The following is a 24,911-nucleotide window of genomic DNA, read 5'->3' as shown; positions in this document are numbered from 1 at the left end:
GGCACCGTTTCGACTGTACCATGATATAAATTACTGCTTTCTGGAGTGGAGAATGTACAAAAAAATGTACGTTAAGTGAATGAAAAATACTGTTCAGTGAAGTTTTATTAGAAGTTTTAAATAAGAACAGTTCAATCATTTCAGTGTTTGATATTTTTAAATATCTAATGTGTACTATAACTTCACTGTTTGTCTGAATCAAGTCTGCTTTGGGCTGACTTCATTTCTAATTAATTGTATCCTTTTTTGTAGTGCTGTTATCACACTTGTGATGTGTAAGTGCTTTATTTGTGGTAGCAATGCATTTCTGAGAATATGTATAGGGTATAAGCAAGCAGGGAAAGAGTTAAGTTCTGAGTTTTGTGAAACAAGAGGTTCACCTGAACATGACTCAGATCAGATAACAATTTACAATTAACAATGGGGTGCTGCAGACAAGTTGGAAAAGCATTCTTCATGTAGAGCCATTTTACAAGATGGGGTATAGCATTCAGTATGTGAGGTCAGTTTAACAAGGTGAAAAGTATTCATTGTGAAACCTTAATGTAAAAGCAGATGGCTTAATCTTTACTATTGATATTCGCTCACTGTAACAGTCACCTAATTAATATGTATGTTGCTCTTCCCTGTAAAATGACTATATAATTTATTGAGAAACTGCTGTTCCAGAGGTGACCATGAACTCATGTCCCTGTGCACATGGGTGATTATTCTCTCTCCCTCCAGGACCTGGGATAAAGATGAAGCATGTAAAACTACACTGTGTTTCTGAGCATTTTGCTTCAACTGAAGTGGGGGATGGGAAGCGGGATTTCATCAGAATGGCACTTCAACCAAGAAGTGATTTTATATGTGGTAGCTAGAATGTGGAATTGCCAGTATTGAACTGGGGTGGACAAAGTTAAAAATCACATAACACCAGGTTATAGTCTAACAGGTGTATTTGAAAGTACAAGCTTTTGGAGTGCTGCTCTTTCATCAGGTAGCTAGTGGCAAAGGAGCAGTTCTCGAAAGCTTGTGCTTTCAAATAAACCTGTTGGAGAACAACCTAGTGTTGTGTGATTTTTAACATTAAATGTGTCAATGAAGAATTAATAATGAATTCAGAGTGGTGCGTGTATGGAATGAGCTGCCAGAGGAAGTGGTGGAAGTTGGGACAATTACAGCGTTTAAAAGGCGTCTGGATAGGTATGTGAAAAAGAAGTGTTGAGAGAGATATGGGTCGATGTGTCTGTTTCCGTGTTGTACATTCCTATGATTCCTACTTTTAAATATTGGAAACGTGCATCATAGAAACCTTATTTCTATTCTGTGAACTTGAATATTTGCAGATGATGTGCTGAGTATTAAGCAGCTGCTACTTGTGAGAGCTTTTGATACTAGACTTAAATGTGCAGTATAAACTCTGTATATAATTATGGTATGCGGTAACAAAAATGTGTTTAGGGAACTAAGTGTTAAATTTTAATATTTTGTGCAAGTGGAAGCTTCGTACTATATGTTCATTTAAGCTACAATTTATATTAATATTTTGAATTTGATTTTGAACTTTAATATTCCAGAAGAAACTGTAAACTAGCTAGTTAACTGTCTCTCTGGACAGTTTCAGCTAAGTGTCCATAAACTGAAAATGGAAGCTGTCTTGGTACTTCTCCTAGGATGAGAGTCCTAGCTCACTAAGCCAGTAGATTGTGCTTGCTGGTACACAGAGAAATCAAGAAATTTTGAGTGCTTTGTAAACTAGAGTGCTGTTTTTTATTTTACTTGTATCCCCAGGAACTGATACATCTATATTCCCAAGCTACGTCATTTAACTTGTTTAGTTGTTTCTAATTAAATGAAGTAACGAAGGAAATATCAAATGAGGTTAGATGGATATGTTAGAGAATCTTGTGTCAGAGTGGATACCATTCTCACCGATGATCCACACCTCCAGTCAAGCTCCAGTCCAGGACTTGACTGCTGAACCAGGTACATTCATCAACTTAAATCTTTCCAATATATACAAATAGAGGTAAGAGCAGGAGAGATTCCTGGTCAGTCTTGAGATATAAGTAAATTAGAGTTTCGACTGTCACTCTTCATAATTAGGTAAAAACAATGACTGCAGATGCTGGAAACCAGATTCTGGATTTGTGGTGCTGGAAGAGCACAGCAGTTTAGTTTACAGCTGAGATGTCATCTCTGTTTGACCATAAGATATAGGAGCAGAATTAGGCCGTTCAACCCATGGAGTCTGCTCTATCATTCAACCATGGCTGATGTTTCTCAACCCTATTTTCCTGTCTTCTCCCTGTAGCACTTGATCTTCTTAACAGTCAAAACTCTTATCCATCTGTGTAAAAAAAAATACACTGTGACTTGCCCTCCATAGCCCTCTGCAGCAATGAGTTCATCTGCAAATGTGGCAACAATGCCTTCAATTGCTTGGTCCAGATTGTTAATGTATAATGTGAATACTTGTGGTCCCAAACTGATCCCTGAAGAACTCTACTAGTCACTAGTTGCCATCCTGAAAAAAGACCCCTTTTATTCCTGCTCTGCCTTCTGTCAGACAGCCAGTCCTCTATCCATGCCAGTACATACCCCTAACACTCTGGACTCTGCTCTTATTTGGCAGCTTCCTGTGTTTGAACAATCCAAAACGATCAGATCCACTGGCTCTTCTTTGACTAATTTGCTTGCTACCTCCAAAGTTTGAACAGATTTGTCAGGCATGACCTCCTCCTGATGAAGCCATGCTGACTCCCCTATTTTACCATGCACTTCCAAGTACTCCGCAATATCATCTTTAATAATGGGCTCTAAAATCTTACCAACAACCAAGGGCAGAATAATCAGCCTATAATTTCTTGTTTTCTGCCTCCCTCCCTCCCTTAAACAGGTGTGTTACATTAGCTATTTTGCAGTCCTCTCGGGCCCTCCCTTACTCCATTGATTCCTGAAAGATTACCACCAACGTCTGCACAATCTCCTCAGCTATCTCCTTCAGCCCTCTGGAGTGCAGTCTAGCCAGTCTGCTGATTTAACTATCCTTCGATGCTTCAGCTTCATAGCACCTCTTTTGTGATGGCCACGACCTCACCTCCGCCCCTGACTCTGATGGCATTCTGGAATGCTATTAGTGTCTCCCACCGTGGAAACTAATGCAAACTCTCTATTCAGTTTGTCTGCTATTTCTTTTTTTCCCCGTTACGACTACTCCAATCTCATTTTCCAGCAGTCCAAAGTCCACTCCGGCCTCCCTCTTACCTTTTTTAGAGTCAGATTCATAGTGTTGTCTAGCATGGAAACCGACCTTTCATTCCAACTCATTCATGCCAACTAGATATCCTAAACTAATCTTGTCCCATTTGCCATCATTTGGCCCATGTCCCTCTAAACCCTTCCTATTCATACCCATCTAGATGCCTTTTAAATGTTGTAATTGGACCAGCCTCCGCCACTTCCTCTGGCAGCTTATTTCATGCACGTACCACTCTCTCTGTGTGGGAAAAGTTGTCCCTTATTTCCCCTTTAAATCTTTCCCCTCTCACCTTAAACCTATGCCTCTAGTTTTGGACTGCCACCCTGTGAAAAAGACCATGGGTATTCACTCTATCCATGCCCCTGATGATTTTATAAGGTGACACTCTGAAGTCACCTCTCTACTGGTCCAAGGAAAACAGCCCCAGCCTATTCCGCTTCTCCCTGTAGATCAAATTCTCCAGCCTTGGTAATGTCCATATACGTCATTTCTACATCCTTTTTCAAATTTAATAACATCTTTCCTGTAGAAAGGAAGGTTTTCCAAAAAGTGGCCTAGCTAATGTCCTGTACTGCCACAACATGACATCTCAATTCCTAAATTTAGTGCACTGACCAATACCGGCAAGTGTAACAAACATTTTTTTAGCTACCCTGCCAACCTGTGACTAAACCTTCAAGGAGCTATGAACCTCCATCAGTATAGTTGAAGATTCGGAATGTCAGATGTCATAAAATTCTGCCTAAAGTATATAGATTCCCTATCAGTAGTTTTGTCATTGGGCAGGGCATTAAGGAAGACCTGAATTTAATTTTGTAACAAAGACAATTTGATAATCTTGAAGGTGTTTAATCATCTTGTAGATCAGACAAATCAAATTTGTAGCAATGATGTGAAAGATGTTTGTCGAATGCTTTCTGCAGTGTTATGGAACAATGTGTGATAGAACAAACAATAAATTTGTCATAAAGGTTAAATAAGGCAAGATTGATTTAAGAATCTTAAAACTAAAGGAGTACGATTGCATTTAATATGAAGGTTAATCCAGGAAATGAGCTAAAGGAAGAAGAGTAAGTAGTGAGAAATCTTAAATTCAAATGTTCAACCTTTTCCTTCATTTAAAAAAAAACTGAGCAAAAAAAATCCATCTGTTACTTGGTTTAAGGGTAACTTTCAGCGTAATATATTATTGAAGACTTAATGTTGCAAAGAATAATAAGTTTGAGGATTGGCAGTATTCTAGAAACCAAATTCCAGAATGTATAACTAAAAACTATTTTAAGAAAAAAGACAGTGAGAGTAAACTAGTAGGGGATATAAAAAGCAAATTATAAGAGCTTTTAAGAGGTAAAGATGAGTAACTAACACAAAATTTGGCTGGTCTCAGAGGTGGAAATGAGAAATTATCATGCAGAGCAAGGAAATGACAGACATTGAACAAATGTGTAAAACATAGAAATTATACATTAAAACTAGAGGTTCACCAAGGGTTAAATAAGAATGAGGAACCTTGGGTAAGTAATAGCAGAAAAAATATTGGTAAAGTGTAAAGGGCTAGAAATATATAAAATGGGAGTTTGTCATTTGGCTCTTTTTTAAGCCTGTTTTGTCTTTCATTATGATCGTGGCTGATTATCCAACTCAACACCTTTTTGCTTTCTCCCCATATGTTTTGATCCCTTTTAGCCTGAAGAACTATATCTATCTCCTTGAAAGATAGCCTCCCTTGTTTTCTGTGGCAGAAAGTTTCACAGGCTCAGCATGTTGAGTGAAGAAATCGCTTTTCCTCCTCCATCCTTAGACTGATGTTTGGTTCTGGATTCTATTAGAGTAGATTAGATTACTTAGTGTGGAAGCAGGCCCTTCAGCCCAACAAGTCCACACCGACCCGCTGAAGCGCAACCCACCCAGACCCATTCCCCTACGTTTACCCCTACACCTAACACTACGGGCAATTTAGCATGGCCAATTCACCTAACCTGCACATTTTCTTTTTGGATTGTGGGAGGAAACCCACGCAGACACTGGGAGAATTGCAAACTCCACACTGAGTTGCCTGAGGCGGGAATTTTACCTGGGTCTCTGGCGCCGTGAGGCAGCAGTGCTATCCACTGTGCTGCCCACTTCTTGTGTTTGTCCTAACTAGTCCTGTTAGAATTTTATAGGTTTTTATGAGATCCCCCTTGTCCTTCGAAACTCTCAGTGAATATAGTCCTAACTGATCCAGTTTCTCTTCTTACATCAGTGCTGTCTTTACTAGGGATCAGTCTGGTAAACCTGTGTCGCAATCCTTCCACAGCCAGAACATCCAACCTCCAGTAAGGAGACTAGAACCACATGTAATATCACCAATGCGATCTCACCAAAGCCCTGTATAATTGCAGCAAAACAATCCTGCTTCTCTCGCTTTGAAGGCCAACATACCATTTGCTACCATCACTCTCAGCCGCACCTGCATGCTTACAAAGCTGACAAATTCCCAGAATCGTAGGCCTACATCTAATTGCTCTAAAAGAGATAGCTGCAAAGGTAGTGAATGTGGTTGTCATTTTCTAAAAATTTTGATACGAGAATGGTCCCAGAGGATTAGAAGTTTGCATGTGACGACGCAACTATCCAAGGAAGGGAAATGGAAAATGCTTATAATCTAGATAGTCTTTGGAGGGGAAAATGTTGGCATCTAATATTTAGAAATGCTAACAATACATGAAGAAAATCACCATGGTTTGTTCAGCATGGTTTATGAAGGGGAAATTGTGTTGACACATTTATTACAGATTTTTGAGTAAGTAACTAGGATAGATAAAGGAATCAGTAAATGTAGGAAGCTTGAATTTAATTCAGTAAGGAGTTAATCAAAGGGCCAATAGCCAAGATAAGGTCTCTTGGAGATGAGGTTTGTATAGTAAAATAGAGAATTAATTGAAGGGAAAACTGAGATAAACAGGACATTTTAATATTGGTAGTTCGCCAGTTACATACAAGCTACTGCAAGGATTCGGGCCTTGGTTAATTATAATCTTTATTAATCACTTAGAGAAGGACACAGGAGTAATGTATATACGTTTGCTGACAGTAAATGTGAGAAGGAAACAAAGTGCCTGCAAAGAGATAGACGTGTTAAATGGAAAATAAAGTGGCAGATGATGTGCAATGTAAGGAACTGAGATTTTTCACCTTGATACTAAGAATCGGAAAGCAGGACTTTTTAAAAAAAAAATTTGAAACTCATCAATGTTGACATTGAGAGACTTTTGAGTGCTCATACAGGGACATGAAGGTAATCTGTAATATTACAAGCAATTAAGACAAATAACATATTGGCCTTCTGAAAAGGGATTATAATACATGAGTAAAAAAGTTATGCTACAATTGTATGGCACTCTTGAACATATGTGGAGTTTTGGCCTCCAAATCCAGGGAAGGATATTCTTGTCTTTTTAAGGGTGATAGAGAGAAGGTGATTGTTGAACAAAAGTTCACAAGATTTGAATCTGGCATAGGAGAGTTGGTCTTTGAAGAGAATCTGAATAATTCAACATATGCAGTGCACTGGAGTTTAGAAGAATGAGGAGGTCATTTCATTGAAATACACAAGATTCTAAAGGTGCTGATAGGGTAGATAGGATGCTTTTTCCCTGGCTAGAGAATCTCGAACATTGAGCAATGGCCCCAAGATGATGGCTGCATATTCAACACACGGCTGAGGAAACATTTCTTCATTTGGAGGGCTGTGAAGCTGCCTCTCTCGAAATCTTGATTACTGTATTGGGCACAGGTGGGAAAATGACCTTGAGGTAGAAGATCTGCCTTGATTTATATTGAATGGCAGCTTAAAGTCTTTGGGCCAATTGGTTTGGTTCTTAATATCTGATCCAAACTCAAATTGTAAAAAGTGGTACGGGGTAAGGTGTTAACCTATGTTCTGAAGTTTTTAATAGAAGAATCTTGTTATTTTAAGAGTGGCACTACTGAATTTAGTTTCTGTGAAAACATTGAAATGCAATAATTTTGTGTTTTATATCAGCAATTCACCCAAAACAATCAGTTCTAACACTTCGGTGCCCATCACAATATAGTTTAGTCGAGAAGCACAGATTATTTTCAAAACGATTGAAAGTGTTCATTTTTAACTCAAGTTTGTCATGGTTGTTGGTATGTTTGCCAAGCTGAGAAGTTGATTTGCAGACATTTCATCCCTTGTCCAGGTGACATCTTCAGTGCTTTGGAACCTCCTGTGAAGTGCTGCTGTACTGTCGCTTCTGGAATTTATTTGGTTCAGTTTCTGTGGTTTCCAGTTGCCGGTTCCAGTTGTCTGTTGTAGTGGTCGGTACATTGCGTCTATGTCAATGTTTGTTGATGGAGTCCGTGCCATGTTTTTAAGAATTCTCTGGCTATCCTCTGTTTAGCTTGTCCTATGATCGTTGTGTTGGAACATAGAATGATACAGCACAGAATAGGCCCTTCGGCCCTCCGATTGTTGTGCCAACTTGTGTACTAATCTAAACTCATCCCCCTACACTATCCCATCATCATCCATGTGCTTATCCAAGGATTGTTTAAACCTCCCTAATGTGGCTGAGTTAACTCTATTGGCAGGCAGGGCATTCCATGCCCTTACCACTCTGAGTAAAGAACCTGCCTCTGACATCTGTCTTAAATCTATCACCCCTCAGTTTGTAGTTATGCCCCCTCGTACAAGCTGACGTCATCATTCTCGGAAAATGTCTTTCACCGTCTACCCCATCTAATCCTCTGATCGTCTTGTATGTGTCTATCAAATTCCCTCTTAGCCTCCTTCTTTCCAATGAGAACAGACCCAAGTCTCAGCCTTTCTCATAAGAGCTTCCCTCCAGACCAGGCGACATCCTGGTAAATCTCCGCTACACCTTTTTTCAATGTTCCCACATCCTTTCAGTAATGGGGCAACCAGAACTTTACACGATATTCCAAGTGTGGCCGCACGCATTTTATGTAGTTGCAGCATGACATTGCGGCTGCAGAACTCAGTCTTTCTACCAATGAAACCTAACACACCGTATGCTTCTGAATAGCACTATCAACATGGGTAGTACTTTTCAGGGATTTATGTACATGGACTCCAAGTTCCCTCTGCCCATCTACACTATCAAGAATCTTTCCATTGACCCAGTGTTCTGCCTTCCTGTTATTCTTCCCAAAGTGAATCACCTCACACTTAGCAGCATTGAACTCCATTTGCCACCTCTCAGCCCAATTCTACAGTTTATCCAAGTCCCCCTGCAACATTCTTCCACACTGTCCACTACTCACTGACTTTAGTGCCATCTGCAAACGCACTCACCCATCCACCTATGCCTGCCTCTCAGTCATGTATAAACTGACAAAGAGTAGTGGTCCCAATACAGATCCTTGTGGCATACCATTAGTAATCGGACTCCAGGCTGACTATTTTCAATCAACCACTTGCTGCCTTCTTTCAGAAAGCCAGTTTCTAATCCAAACTGCTAAATCACCCTCAATCCCATGCCTCTGCATTTTCTCCAACAGCCTACCAAAGGCTTTACTGAAGTCCATGTACACCATGTCAACTGCCTAACCCTCATCTACATGCTTGGTCACCTTCTCAAAAAAAAAACTGAGGTTTGTGAGACATGACCTGCCCTTGACAAAATTATATTGACTATTTGAAACCAAATTATTGCTTGCTAGATGATTATAAATCCTACCTCCCTTCTAATCCTTTCCAACATTTTACCACAACAGAAGTAAAGTTCACTGATCTATAATTACTTGGGCCATCTCTACTGCCCTTCTTGAACAAGGGCACAACATTTGCAATCCTGCAGTCCTCTGGTACTAAACCTGTAGACAATGATGACTCAAAGATCAAAGCCAAACGCTCCGCTATCTCCTCCCTAGCTTCCCAGAGAATCCTTGGATAAATCTCGTCTGGGCAAGGGGACTTGTCTACTTTTACTCCTTCTAGAATTGATAACATTTCTTCGTAACTAACCTCAATCCTTATTCGTTTAACATCTCATATCTCATTCTTTTCCTCTATCCTCTACAATATTCTCCTTTTCCTGAGTGAAATCCGATGAGAAATAGTTGTTTAGCTCCTCTCCGATCTCCACAGGGTCCACGCACAACTTCCCACTTCTGTCTTTAACTGGCCCGATTCCTACCCTACTCATCCTTTTATTCCTCACACACCACTACAAAGCATTAGAATTCTCCTTTACTTTACCTGCTGATGACTGCTCATGTTTTCTCTTTGCTCTTAACTCTCTTTAAATCCATCCTAGCTAATCTGCAACTCTGCATCGCCTCATCTGAACCATCTTGTCTCATCAATACATAAGCTGCCTCCTTCTGCCTTACAAGAAATGCAATTTTTGTAGTAAACCACGGTTCTCTTATCTTATCACTTCCTGCCTGACAGGGACATACCTATCAAGGACACATAATATATGTTCCTTAAACCAGCTCCGCATTTCGATTGTCCTCATCCCCTGCATTTTGTGACCCCATTCTATGCATCCTAAGTCTTGCCTAATCGCATTATAATTGCCCTTGCCCCATCGATAACACTTACCCTGTGGCATGTATCTCTCCCTTTCCATCGCTCAAATAAATATAACTGCATTATGGTCACACTCTCAAATGCTCAGCTACAACTAAATCAAACACCTACCCTGGTTCATTACCAAGCATCAGATCCAGTGTGGCTTCCCCTCTTGTCAGCCCTTCAACATTCTCTCAGGAAACCCTCCTGCACATATTGGACAAAAACTGATCCATCTGACGTACTAGAGTTATAGCATTTCCAGTCAATGTTGGGAAAGTTAAAGTCCCTTGTAATGACCACCCTGTTCCTTTCACTCTTACCCAGAATCATTTTTGCCAATCCTCTCCTCTACCTCCCTGGAACTCAGCGGAGGCCTATTTTAAAAACAAATCCCAGCAAGTGTGACCTCTCCTCTTGTTTCTAACCTCAGCCCATACTACCTCAGTAGATAAGTCCTCATCAAAAGTTCTTTCAGCCACCGTTATACTAATCTTGACTAACAAGGCCACACCTCCCCCTCTTTTGTCACCTTGCCTGTTCTAAACCCTGTAACCTGCTACATCCATTCCTTACCCTGCTGTATCTATGTCTCTCAAATGGCCATAACATTGAAGTCTCAGGTATGTATCCATGCTGCAAGCTCACCTACCTTATTTTGGATACGTCTGGTGTTGAGGTGAACACTTGCTGTCTGCCAGCACAATCCTGTGACCGTGAAATCCTGTCTATGTCCTCCCTACTCTCATCCTCCTGTGCACTGGAACTGCACCTTAGGTTTCCGTCTCCCTGCTGAGCTAGTTTAAACCCACCCGAATAGTTCCCATCCAGGATATTCATACCCCTCTGGTTCAAGTGAAGATGATCCTGTTTGTAGAGGTCCCACCTTCCCCAGAATGAACCCCAATTATCCAAGTACCTGAAACCCACCCTCCCTGCACAATCCCTGCAGCCATGTGTTAAGGTGATCTCTCCCTATTCTTAGCCTCATTTATCACATGGAACTGTTTGTTCTAGCTTTCAGCTTTCACCTAGCTCCCTGAAATCCTGCCTTATATCCCTATTCCTCTCTCTACCTATGTCATTGGTAACTACGTGAACCACGAATTGGGGCTGGTCATCCTCTCCTTTTCAGGACCCCGAAGACACGATCCGAGACATTAGTTGTTGTCCCATTTTAATCTGTAGTCCCTGTCATCAGGGACGAACAAACAAACAAATAATCTCAACACCAAAGAGTGAGAAGCCCTAAAAACACTCTGACAAGAACATAATCATAGTACCAGTGTACAAGAGGAGAATGATGGGCAAGACTGAATATATTCAGAAAGCAAAGAAACTGTCTTGCAGGTACTGAAACCTATCTACAGAGGAAGTTTGTTCTCCCGCCGCAGCTAACCAATAGAATAAACAACACACTACGGAACCTTAAAAAAAAAACAGACAGGGGAACCTCGATTATCCAAACAAGATGGGCGGGCACTATTTCGTCCAGATGATTTGATTAAATGACTTTCCTCTGGGGCTCGTAACTTTTTTAAATTCTGCTCCCCATTCAGGAGACTGCAGAAGCCCACAGCGTGTGAGATCCAGCCGCCCAACCCCACCCCCTCGCATCCCTCAACCCCATCCAACACCCCCCAGCTGCCCAACACCGGCCCCCAACTGTCCAACACCACTCTCCTGGCACTGATTCCCACCCTCCAACATCGCCCCCCCCCCCCCCCCCCCCGACCCCAACCCCAACCCCGTCCAATACCTCCCCTGCCCACCGTAGGCTGTCCAACACCACCCTCCAACCATCCCCCGCCCCCTCTCTGGGGCAGCCAGACTGGACACCAACAATAAGGCGGCAGCTGCTGCTGTTGCCTTTGTCAGGTAAGTCTCCAAAGCGCGCGCACACGCACACAACTTTTTACTGCAACTTTTGACAGGTTCCCCCTCTGCCTTATACAGAACAATGTTAGTCAGATTGTTTGGGAAGGGGTGGGAGGTTAGGGTACACTCCTCTGTAGAACTCCAGGGAAAGTGATGGGAAATCGAGAGGGCGGGAGGTTAGTTATTTGGAGATGGTGCCTGTTTAATCACTGTAAACAAAAGACGTGATCACTGTTAGAAACATTACAAAGACTTGTTTCCATCGGGACCTCAAGATCTCCTTCGGATAATCCGATTTGCGGATAATCAAGGTTCCTCTGAAATAACCAGGGTTGACCTAAAAAGGATTAAACCACAATGCAACAACACTCCAAGATTTTACAGATTACACAAAGCAGACATACCACTTAGACCCATTGTGGCACTGCTGGGCACGCCATCGCATAAACTGGCAACAAAAAGTCAACATAAACTAAAACATCTTATCGGCTGATTCAAACAGTCCATCCAATCATCGCTGGAATATCTAGACAACATCAAGAGCATAAACATGGACAAAGACTAAGCAATAGTCTCATTTGATGTAATGGCACTGTTAACTTCAGTTGACAAAACTCTCGCAAGCGAATCAAGAGCCAACTTCCTGGAAATGCAGAACAGACAAAACGACGGAGAACCTGTCAACAAGGACTCATGCTGTTATGAACTTGAAGGCATGTATAAGAGAGTTTGAAAGCTGTTTTGCGCTGAGACCTTGCAAGCATCTGTCATGTGACTGACTAGCAGTGTTAGAGAATACTGGAAAATTGAAAATATGTAGCATTTGGCTGTGAAACAAAGACTTGAGCTTTGGGTGCTGTTTTCACAACAGTCCGAACTTAACCAATTAGTTTAAATCATGCCCCAATCGAATTTGTATTTAATGGTTTTGTCAACATCAAACCAATGAGACGATCCAATGTTTGGGGTATAATGAAGGTGGCATTTTGAGAGTTAGCCAGAGAGCGCGACCAACCACCATCGTCAGAATAACTGCTAGCAAAATGCACACTATCAAAGGTATCGTTTCTCATATGAAGCAGCTTTGCAACAAAAGACTGAAGATGACCCAGGGAGATCTACAGCCAGAGGAAGACAGACATCGGAGATGACAGCTGCTGTAGGGCTTTGAAAATTAAGTTGATATAATTTTAATACAGGTGGTTATTGGAACAGTATATTGTGATAGTTAGAGGTCAATAATAAACTTTTACGAAAGGAGGCTTAGAGTTGTAAATAGCTGTTGTTTAATGTTCACTTTTTAGAGGTAAAAAGTAAATTGATTTTTTTTAAATAGTGGAAGTTCTGTCACTCATACTTTAACAGGTTACTAGGCGAGGTGAGCTTTTCTGGATGTTTGGTTTAATTAGCAGAAGAGTTTATTGCTGTGTCATAACAATACACCAACTACTAGACCTGTGCTCGACTTCCCACTTCACATTCAACAATCAAATATATGAACAGAAAAATGGAACATCAATGGGCTCACTCCTTTGTGGCGAAAGCAGTGATGCAAAGATTGGGATAAACAGCCCTACCACCAATCTAACCCAAACTTTGGATCAGATATGTAGATGACACTTTTGTTATCATTGAGAACAGAAATTGAGAACACACTGATCATCAACACCATGCTCACAGGGATCATATCTACGGGAGATGAGAAAACCAACAATTAACTCCCATTCCTGGATGTGGTGGTACAAAGAGCACAGAATGGTGAATGCACCATAAAAGTGTACAGGAAAGCCACACACTGACCAGGTCCTGAATTACAACAGCAACTACCCAAACACACGCGAAGTTGCGTTATGACCCTGTTCAGAAGGGCAACACCACACTGCAGACAAAGCGACTAGGATATGCTATGACCTAACTCACTAGCCACCCTACCTTACATAAAAAAAATCTTGAAACTGATAGCCAGACTTCTCATGGGATTCATGACTCCAAAAAACCAACAGCCATGCTCATACAGCAATTTACTAGGACAAAAGACCTGATACCCATCACATGCAAGATTAACGTGATTAACAGGATTCCATGCAAAGACTGCACGAAACACTAAATAGGCAGACGAAGAACTATCCGCATTCACAAATACCAACTAGCCACTAAACACCACAACCTAGTAGTCATACATGCAGATGACAGGGATCACAAATTTGACTGGGGCAACGCAACGATCACAGGACAAGCTATTCATACTTAGGTGCACTGTGTTCAAGTTTATTTCTGTCGTTTGGTTGAAGCTGTGAATTTCTTCTTTTTCCACATGGCAAGAATGGTTCTATGTCTGTTGTTAGCTTTGTGGTATCTAATTAACATTCTTCGTGTTCATACCTTGATGGGAAATATTGTTAGACTGCTCAACCTGGAGGGGTAGCAAACATAGGCTATGCACTGACATTTACAGATGGACTCTCAGCAGGATTGTTGACTGTGGATTGAGACTTCTGGATGTTTTCCATTTCCTTTAACCAGAGGCCAAATGTGTTTGCATTTCTCTTGTCCATGATGAACCTACAAACTGGAAACATGTCTTTGAACACAGTAGCTTGGTCTTTCCAATAGTGCTGGAGGTTAAAATGCTCTCGTGAAATCCCCTAAGTGAATGCAGTTCACACATCGTATGATTTATTCGTTAATTCACTGCCTCGTACAGATTTGTAACTCATGGAGATTTTGAGTGTTACTTGGACCAGTTCAGTGTAATCCTGTTGAAATGTATACTTGAGTAATGATATAAATATTGAAAAGTGTCTTTGGTATTTTTTGGCATTTTGCAATCTCTTATCTTAACTTCAATGTAAACTATTTTGACATTCTTCAAGTTCAGAGTGAACAATTCAGTGATACTTGTTTCTGTGTTTATAACAAAGAATTGTTAAAGCATAATGTTACTCTGCATTTTTCACTTAAATTTGTGCTGAATTCAAGTCAGACGTTTAGAATATGTTTAAACCATCTCCTTTTCATGCTTTATTTCCCCCTGCCCTGATATCCCAGACTAAATTCTATTTCCCTGCTTTAACCTCATGCCATTTTATTTTCTGTAAATAATTATTCTTTACTTTTTCCAATGACGCAATTGATTTTTGGCATCAATCGTGGTGTTGGTGCATTCATTTTTTTTTGAAAAAACTTGAAAAAGCTCGTGTGTTGTTTTAGTTTATCTTGAGATTGTGTCTTTTGATTTTTGTAGTAATGAAGATATGATATCACTGCTTACTGAATTAATTTCTCTCATCATTTGATTCTCTAATAAAATCCCTTGAGTTCTAATTAGTAATATGCGCCCAAAACATCTCAATCTGCTGTTGCTTCCCATCTTCTCTTCATTTTAAATTTGATGATCTTAAGTAATTTTATCTTATTCGTATGGTCAGGACATTTGTCCCTGCTCTGCCATTCTACTAGATCACAGTTGATTTTTCCTCAATGCCATTTTCATGCACTACCTTTGTATCCCTTGATATCTTAAATATGCAGAAATCTATTAATCTCTGTCTAGTATAGTCTGAAGTACCACAGCCTTCTCCGCTAGAGAATTCCAAAGATTCACTAATCTCTGATCTGAAAAATTCTCCTTTTATCTCAGTCTCAAATGATATACTACTTATTGTAATATTGTATTCCCTGGTTTTAGATATTCCAACCAATGGACACAAGTATCAGAAGCAGAAGTACCCCCATACAACCTAAGAAATTATGAAAAATTCTGTATGTTTAAATGAAATCTTCTCTCATTCTTCTACACTGTAGAGAATCTAGGCCCAGTCTCTCCTGCATAAGACAGTCCAGCCATTCCAGGGATCAGCCTAGTGAATCTTTGTTGCATTCACACTCCAGCAACACATGGTCCTTGAGTAAGAAGATCAAAACTGCATAAAATACTCCCAGATGATGTCTTATAAAGACTCTATGCACTCTTTACTGCTGTACTCCAATCTTGACAAAAAAAGGACCAGCATCTAATTGCCTACTATGACTGCTTATTATTTTACAGTGACTAATGAACAAGGACACTTTTGATGTCAGAATTTCCCAATTTCTTATCATTAAAGAAATAGTCAATATCATATTATGCTGAAGTGGATTGTTTCATATTTTTGCACATTATCTTTAATTTGCCATATTCTTGGTCTATTTAAGAACCCTTGAATCCCCTTTTGCATCATCCTCACAACTATTTGCCACCTAGTTTTGTGTTTCCAGCTAACTTAGGAGTATTACATAGTCACCACATTAAAATAATGATAAAGATTGTGAAATGCTGGAGTCTAAGCACCAGTACTTTCAGTACTCTAAGCCTGCCAACTGGAAAATGACCAGTTTATGCCAAGTTAGGAATGCAATAATTCTGGATTATGAGAAGTTAAAAAAATTGAAGATTCTGCATTGCACAGGATTTTGAAAAAGTTCATCATGTCTGGAGATCTGGAGTTTGTCTGACTCTGATTATGACTGACTGACTGATTTGCTTGTTTATGAGAAAAGCTTTTAAAAGACTGATAAGATGTTTTATAATGTTAACTGCTAGACAAATAGTCTGAATTTTCAAAGAACCTAAAGGTTGCCAAGCAACAGCCAAAACAATTGGGGTTTTACAATGGTATAAATTTCTAATTCTGCAAAGATTGCAGAAAAATAAATGCAGTGACAAAAATGGGTTCATAACCAACTACTTAGCATCTTGTAATCCCTGCAGTGTGGAAAGAAACCATTTGCCCCATTGTGTCTGCATCAACCCTCCAAACAGCATCCCACCCAATCCCTGCCCTCTACCCTAACCCTGCGTTTTCCACAACTAATCCATCTAGCCTTCATATCCCTATACACTACAGACAATTTAGCATGGCCAATTCACCTAAACTGCACATCTTTGGACTATGGGAGGAAACTGGAGCACCTGGAAGAAATCCACACAGGCACTGAGAATGTGTAAACCCCACACAGGCAGTTGCCCTGGAATCAAATCTGGATCCCTGGCACTGTTAAGGCAGCAATGCTAACCACCCTGCCACCATGCTGCTTGGTTAGAAGATTGTACCAATAAGGTTGACTGTGCCTTAATCATAACTAAAATTGACATCAAATTAGTTCTGCAAGTATTACTGACATCAAAAGCAAAAGAGACATAAGCTTTTGTTAGATCAACTGGGTATATCAGTGTCATGTCAAGTCATGTCGTTCAGGTTTAAAAATGTTCTAGCTACATTTCAAATGTACTAATTTACATAATTGTGGATTATTTAGATGACAATAACTTGTCATAAAACTTGGGACTAATTTGTAACACATTTGGAATCCTTATTTAAACAATTAGCTGATTTAATAATAAATCTTGGCGTAAGTGAATTAATGAAAGCAAGTGTAACTTGCCTAGGACACATTGTAGCTCAAGTGTTACAGTGAACAGCAAAAATAAATGTTTTGACAGAACTCTCTCTTTTTAAAAAGTAAAAGAGGAATCAAGAGGTTTTTTTGTGGCTTCTTTCAGAAATTTGTGCATAACTCCAACATGATAGCTGGTGCTTTAATGGATCTATAACAAAGGTAATATGGTCAAGAGTGCCAAACTGCTTTTGAGAAGGTAAAGGCAGTCCTATGAATGAACCCATGTTGACAATGCCTGACTTAACTGAACCTTTAAAACTGCCAGTTTGGTGTGACTAACCTGTGGTTTGGTTATAGTCTTATTGCCGGATGATGAATTGGAGAAGCCAGCAGGGTATTTTCCTAAGAAGTTGAATCAACACCAGTAGGAACAATCCAGTGTGGAAGACAAAACTCTGGGTTGTTAAAACCTGTTGGACATGTCTGTCATGACTACAAAGAAATGCTAATATAAACTGACCGTAACCTGAAGGCCTCTGTGGAGAAATGCAAAATTCAAAATGGTAGACTAGTTAGATTGAGTTTGTTAATTCACTTCCAAAAAATAAATTGTTCATATCACTAGAAAAGATAATTAAGTGCAGATATAACGTTGTGATTAATATAATGTTGCTGAAATAGTTTAGAGCAGAAATGGTCCATATGGCTGATTTTGAGTTTACTCTGCCATTCGTTGCAATTATAGCTCATCTGATAATTCTCAACTCCAATTTCCTGCCTTTTCCCCTTTGATTCCCTTACTGATGAAAAATCTGTCTATCTGTGATCCTAGACTTGCCCACAAGGGGAAAAAGCATCTGTTCGTCATCTTCCCATCTCCGCATCTACCCAGTCAAGCCCCTTAGGAATCTGCTATCCTTGAATAAAGTCATCTCTCCAAACTATTCTAAAAATCCAGTGAGTACAACTTCCCCACATATATTATAAGAAAATTCATCCATCCCAACATGTGAACCTCCTTTGGGCTGCCTTCAAATTCATTTCCTTGGGTAAGGGAATATGTTCACAGTATTCCACTTGCTCTGACTTGTGTCTTGTATAGTCTTCTAAGCTTCCTTAATTTTATACTCTCTGTTTGAAATAAAGACTGACATTCCATTTACCTCCCCTATTACCTGAAGAACTTGCATATATTTTGAGCTTCATGTGCAAAGCTCCCAGATCCTTGAACATATCCCTTGAGTGCCACTTCATGCAGCCTAGTACTCAGCCCATCCCCACAGCCCTTCGTACCTGTATGCTAACTTAATGCCTGTTTTCACCAATCACCTTTTTGCCCTTCACCTATCATGCCAACTCCTTAAGTATAATGAGTGCAGCTCCAACAGTATTCGGGTAATATGACAACATCCAGGACAAACAACCAGTTTGATTGGCATCATGTATGACACCTTCCATTTTTCCACTCCTTTCTTCATGGATACGCATTTGACAGTATTATGTACCATAGATAAGGTGCTGTTTCAACATCATCTTCTAAAACTATGACCTCTACCACTTGGATGATAAGAGCATCTGGCACATGGCAACACCACCACTTAAAGATTTTTCCTCCAAGCCCCACACCTGTCTAATTTGGAACCACTCTGTTGGCGAGTGGAAATCCATGAAGTCCTCCTCGAACAGAACTGAGTGTCCCAACACCTCAAGGACTGCAGTGGTTCATGAAAGTAGATTGCTTCCAGCTGCTTAAAGGCAATTGGAAATAGGTAGTAACTACTCGATAGTGGTGTCCATATCCCAAGAATGAGCAAACACCTCTTCAAGAACCCATGCTCAAGGAGAAAAAATATAGGTCTGTTACCTATATTTCTATATTGCGGGTTACAATATTATTTCATATTTTCTCAATAGTTGATTAAGAAAACCATTATCATTCAATTTTTGGACCACAATAATTGCCCCTCCCACTTCAAGTTCGGGGAGGTGTTGGCATAGTGTTCATGTTACTGGTAGGTAATCCAGAAATCTTGGTTTATGCTAGACAGGTGTATGTTTAAGTCACACCAGAAAAACAGTGAACTAGAAATTCTGCTAATTATAAAAATCTGAAATTAAAAAGTTAGCATAAAGGTGACCAGAAAGCCATTGTTGATTGTCATACAAATCCATCTGGTTTATTAATGTCCTTTTTATGGAAGAAAATCAACTGTCTTTACATGGCTGTCCTACATGTGACTCCAGATTGATGCAATGTTATTGAGCCCTCAATACTCTTTTAAAACAGCCTGGCAAACCTTAGAGTTATCCAAGCCAAGAAAAGAAATGACCACATGGCATCAACCTGGGGATTGAAACATAAGAAAGTAAGTTGGGAAGAAGTTGTAGAGTGTCTGTAAAAGGATATAAATATGATAATGGGCAAAATATTAACAGGTGCAGTAAACGTGGGAAATATGCATTTGTCATCTTTAGCAGGAAAAATTAAAATGAAGTGCCCTTACTCGGGAGAAGTCTTGAACTACAGAGTGATCTGTACATGCTGGTTCATGAATCACATAGTATTTGGATACAGCAAGTTTAAAAGGAAGGCATATAAATTGTTAGTATTTGTTGTAAGGGGAATACAGCAATTTAAAAAAGAGAAAGCTTTATTGCAGTGTTGCAGGGCTTTGTTGAGATCTTGAGCTGTTCTGAAGGAAAGTCACTGGACCGGAAACATTAAATCTGCATAGATGCTGCCAGATCTGTTGCGTTTTTCCAACAATTTGATTTTATTTCTGATTTTCAGCATCCCTAGTTCTGTTTTTTTTCTATTTGACTTATTCTTGGAACGAAGGGGCTATCCTGTGAGAAAATATTGGACAAACTGGGCCTATGTGTACTGGAGTTTTGAAGAATAAGAGGTGGTCTCTGTGAAATATAGAAAATATTTGATAGGGTGGTTATTGGGAGGATTTTTCCTTCATTATGGGACAAGAACTAGGGGGTGGAGTAAAAGAATGAGGGGTCTTTTTAGACTGAGATGAGGATTTTCTTTGCTCTGAATGTTGTTAGTCTGTGAATTATCTGTCCTGAAAGTAATGGAGGCTGTGACATTTAATTTATTTAAAGCAAAGTTAAAAGACCTTTGGTAAGAGATGTCAGGGACTGTTGGGGCAGATTCACAAGTTGAATTGAGACCGCAACCAGATCTGTATTCTAATAGAACCTGCTTCACAGTTCAAAGGGCCAGAAAGTCTAATCCTGCTCCTAAATCCTATGTTCCTATAAATTGCTAATCTTAAAAATCTATATTGTCAGCCAGTCAGATGGAAATCATCTTTCTTTCTCTACTGGGTCTTGTGGTTTTTTGCAATTACAACAACCTCTGCTGCATGATGAGTCCTTTCTTTCTCAAAGCATTTGTTGTGAGTGCAGCTGTGTTTTTCATGAAGGAAGAGTACACATACAAATTCTGGTGGTATCTTTTAGTTCTACTATTTAGCAAGCTTTTTTTTAAAAAATAAAAATTTGTCATATTGGTTTCTGATCTTTCCCTTTACCGAAGGGATTAACTACTAGTTAGTAAATTCTCGGGATTTTATGATTTAAGCCCAAATCCCAATATTGTTAATTTGAGGCTTCAACCAATAAGAACAGTAGGAGACAGTCCAGTATAATAACTCAAATGTAACTTGGGTTACACATGAAACTTTTAAAGCAAGGCAGTTACTTTACAGGTCTGCAGTGCCTCTTTATTTTCTAATTCAGCTTATGGCACTCTGTCCCTTTTCAGACTACTGGAAGGAGATGTTGTGATTTGTAAGTTGCTTATAGTAGTTCAGTGATTTGCCTTGCTTGAATTTTGTAGGTCTGATGATCTCTACCATGAGTAAAGGAAATTGAGGATTTAGGAAGAGTGGGTATGAGAAGAGAACAGGAAGCTAGTAGGTGATGGAGAGGAGATCAGGAAAGGGGAAATTGGAGCAGGAGAGTGCCATGGAAATAGGGAGAAACTTCTATTCTGAAAGTATCTCTTCTGTGAAGTTCACCTCACTCTCCAAAGTCTACTGAACTTGGTGCTTGTAAGCCAATAAATTATAGTTCCTGCTCTTGGTGACTTGATTTCGGAATCTGCTTCAATTCTCACTAACCTCTCCTTCTTTAATATGCAGTTTCACAATTCTTTCAAAATTAAATAATGCAATAGTTAAAAATGGCTTGACTTAGTATTTAAAGCTTCACGTATTTTTAATGTGAGAAGCGTGCTAGGTTTCATTTAAGTTAGTTTTATTGATGGAGAAGCAATAGGCAAGTAGAACGCTTTCAAAGATATAAGAATTAAACATATAAATAGGCCATTTGGCTACTAAAGCTTGCTACGCCATATCTTAAGATCATGCTGATCTGTTTGTATTTTGAATTCCACATTTCCTAATGACCCTGGATTCCCTTGCCTAACCAGGATCTATCCACCTCCATTCTAAGAATATTCAAAGCCCTTGCATCCTTTGCCTCCTGCTTCCACTTGCTTCTCAGGTAAAGTGGTGGTGGTGGGGGGGCGGGGCTGGTGTGGAGGGAGGGGATGGTTCTCATTAAGGGGAGATTTGACTTGTACTGAAAAGGCTAACTGTAATTTTTAAAAACTGTTCCCTAGTTCTGCATTCATCCACAAGAGGGAACACCATTCCATATTTACCTTGTCAATATGACTCAGTCATTTCAACTTCAATCAGATTATCCTTCACTCTTCTAAATTCCAGCAAAAACATGCCCAACCTCCTTCCTGTAAGAAAATCCACTCGTTGCAGGTGTTCATCTCATAAACCTCCTCCAAGACGCATTTATGTTCTTAAATAAGGAGATGCACACAGTTTTGAAATGCGTAATATCCTTCCTTTTATGTTCATTTTTCCTCGTGATACATAGCAGAAAAGCTGGGGCATTGCCAATCAGTTAATCTTTTTATCTTTGAAGCAAAGGCCCTATTGAACAAGCTGGATGAAATAACCGAAAAATAGTGTTGACCTGCCTGAATTTATATTGTGAAACTATGGTTCATATTATTGCTCTAAACAGAATAGATTTGTGTACTTTTTCTGACAGTTGTCTGACTTACAGTAGGTGATTATGTAAAGTCTATTCTTAACTGCAAAATATTCCTGCAAAAACTGGCGTTGACTTGTACGTTGATTATTAAAGAGAACCGCTGGTGTAGATATTTTGAAATGCCATCAACATTTGATGCAAATACTGGGTGTCCCTCAAATTCTTGTGCAACTCCACAGCAGAGGCTGATGACTTGCTTGACCCCTTATACCCAATTAATTACCAGGTACCAGTAAGTAAAATGTATCTATATGGGGTGAATCATTTGAGGCTGGCCAGTACTGAGAAGGTAGCAGCATATAGTGATTGAAAAGGGGGATTTGCCTTGTACATTGATTGTATGCAATAACAGATTATTTTGTTCTGGGGAAAATGAAGTTGTCTTTTATCTCATTTGTATCTCATGATTCATGGCAATTGATTAACAGCCCTGTATCTACATGTACTTCTCATTTTGTTTGAGGTTTTTTTTAGACTTTGAAAAAGCATTTATCAAATATGTGTATGAAATGTAGCAAAGTCGATCATAGTTTCAGTGCAGAGTTGTATATCTTGTTACTTTAGAATTTAAGATGTTTTTATCTCCTGTATCCAGTAATGAATCTCACATTGGAATCAGCAATGAAGTTTAATAGTAATAAATTTATAGTACAAGTTATTTTTTTAAAATTAAATATGGCTAAGGTTTTATGAAGATCTGTTACTTGTAGCAAGTCTGTAGCTGTTTTTATTCTGCATACTGCCGCAAATGCTGCCAACTGCACAGCAATCCTTCTGATGGCCCCAACTAAATAGATTTTTACAAGCAGACCTACAATCTGAATTTGAGCTCGAAGGAAGCTTGCCATGAGCTTATACACGTAACCACCCAGAGCCTCGCCTGAGAAAGTGTTAGGTGACTCAGCTGAGAGCTGATGACATTTAGGTCAGTGATGGTGTTAATGAATTACATCTGCTCAGTCCTTCTTCCTGGTTTTTTTTCTCCATGACGTCAATACACAATAGTTCAGAATGCACAATTCTTTTATTTAGTACGTAGCAATTACAAATGTGTATCATGTTTAACAATTTTTCACTTTTTGTTTTTGAGACTGATCATTCATTTCACCAGCCTGTATAATGTGACTGGATGCAACAGCTCTTTTTGTACTTTAATTCTTTTTGGATCTGGCTAAGATATTCCCCTGTTGATTTCTCATAGAAAGGTCATTGGACTATGTGGTGAGTGCTCGTGGGAATGAAGACTGTCATTTTCCTGCCTGTTGCACCCGCCAAAATAAAAGTACCAATAATTTATCTCTGAATCCAATGCTGAGCAACAGGAAATGAGTGCTAGAAGATATCATTTCTCATACTGCTTAAAGGCTGACCTTAAACATTAGAAAAGAAATCCTACTTCAAATTTTTAATTTTTGTGGATACATTGATTTATCAGTTTGACTAACTGAATAACTTTGTGAAACCAGTCAATTCCCAGCTTTTGACATGATCAGAAACGTTTTTTATAGTGCAAATGTTGATTTCATGATCTTAAGTATGGCATTCATTTACGTTTTGAAATTCTTATGCATTCAGTATGTTGCTATGATCTTGGATGGACAGTTTGAAACAGAACATGTGCACTAACTGGCCAGAAAGAGCAATGGTACTTGATAATGAGAAAAATGCACTTTAATAGTATTATTTAGTTCACTTTATTATTAAAATGAAAACATTTGAGATAGGGCAATGTTTTAAAGCAGCCAAGTCAGAAGCTTACAGAAAATTTTTTTCGCAGAATTTAGTCTGAGTTCAAACAGGTCATTTATATAGAAAATCATGATCACAACTTAAAATGGCTCAGAACTTTTAAATTGTATCTATATTAAATTAAATTGAACCTGCCTCTAAAGTGGCATTTAGAATTTTTTTCTACTCAGCGTTTCTGGAAGGTTAATTGGTTAGGGTACAAATAATTCATTGCCTGTGACTTGTACTGAAATTCAATCATTTTGATTTCCAGTTGTCACCCTCTATGCAACTTTGGGAGGTCAAGCAATTGCACATGGTTTAAATGAAACCGAAGTCACTCATATTATTACAAGCAAGAAACTTCTGCAAACAAAGCTAAAGGTAGGTCATGGAATGCTATTTTTGTTTGTGGGATTTCTTTTTGTTTGTTTTCCACTGTTTCTGCAGGATCTTAAACATTCCTATGATTTATAAATCGCTCAAAAATGAGAAATTTCTTCTGATCATTTAAATTATGGTTAAGTGAGAAGGGGCAGTTGTAGTTTAATTGGGTTATTTTAGCAGTAAATCTCAGACTTAAGAATTTCCAACAATGTGAAACATAAAATTCCATTTTTCTTTTTGCTGGTTTGATCTAAAATTCATAAAATGTTGCCCTATTTTGGGATTGCTGAGTAAATGGTCTTCTCATTGTAATTAAAGCAAAAAAAAAAGTCTGGTTTTACTATATCTGGATGAAATGCTGGAAATGCTCAGCAGCTCAGGCATTCTCTCTGGTGGAGAAGCAGAGTCAACAGATAAGATTTTAACCTGTCGTGCTTTTTTCAGCTCCATGTTTTATCAATTCTGACCTCCAGCATCTGCAGTCCTTAATATCTCAAACTTAGCTGCTCATTGAATCATAGAATCCCTACAGTGTGGAAACAGGCCATTAGACTCAACAAGTTCACACAACCCTCCAAAGAGTAATCCACCCAGACCTGTTCCCCATTCCATTACTCTACATTTACCCCTGACAAATGCACCTAACCTACACAT

General features: G+C 39.2%; 1 protein-coding gene across 1 annotated transcript in view; it reads left to right on the top strand.

Moving 5' to 3' along the window:
• The window catches only part of acsl3a (acyl-CoA synthetase long chain family member 3a), a 118,481-nt gene that overhangs the window by 58,577 nt on the left and 34,993 nt on the right, over positions 1-24,911 (top strand). Inside the window, exon 4 of the mRNA XM_060834860.1 lies at positions 24,145-24,254. Within this exon, the coding sequence (XP_060690843.1) occupies positions 24,145-24,254 (110 nt within the window). The remainder of the gene's footprint in view (positions 1-24,144; positions 24,255-24,911) is intronic.

Source organism: Hemiscyllium ocellatum, chromosome 13 (genome assembly GCF_020745735.1).
Source record: "Hemiscyllium ocellatum isolate sHemOce1 chromosome 13, sHemOce1.pat.X.cur, whole genome shotgun sequence".
Classification (NCBI taxonomy): Eukaryota; Metazoa; Chordata; class Chondrichthyes; order Orectolobiformes; family Hemiscylliidae; genus Hemiscyllium; species Hemiscyllium ocellatum.
The sequence above is the reverse complement of the archived record's forward strand: the minus strand, read 5'-3'. Positions and strand labels throughout refer to the sequence as shown.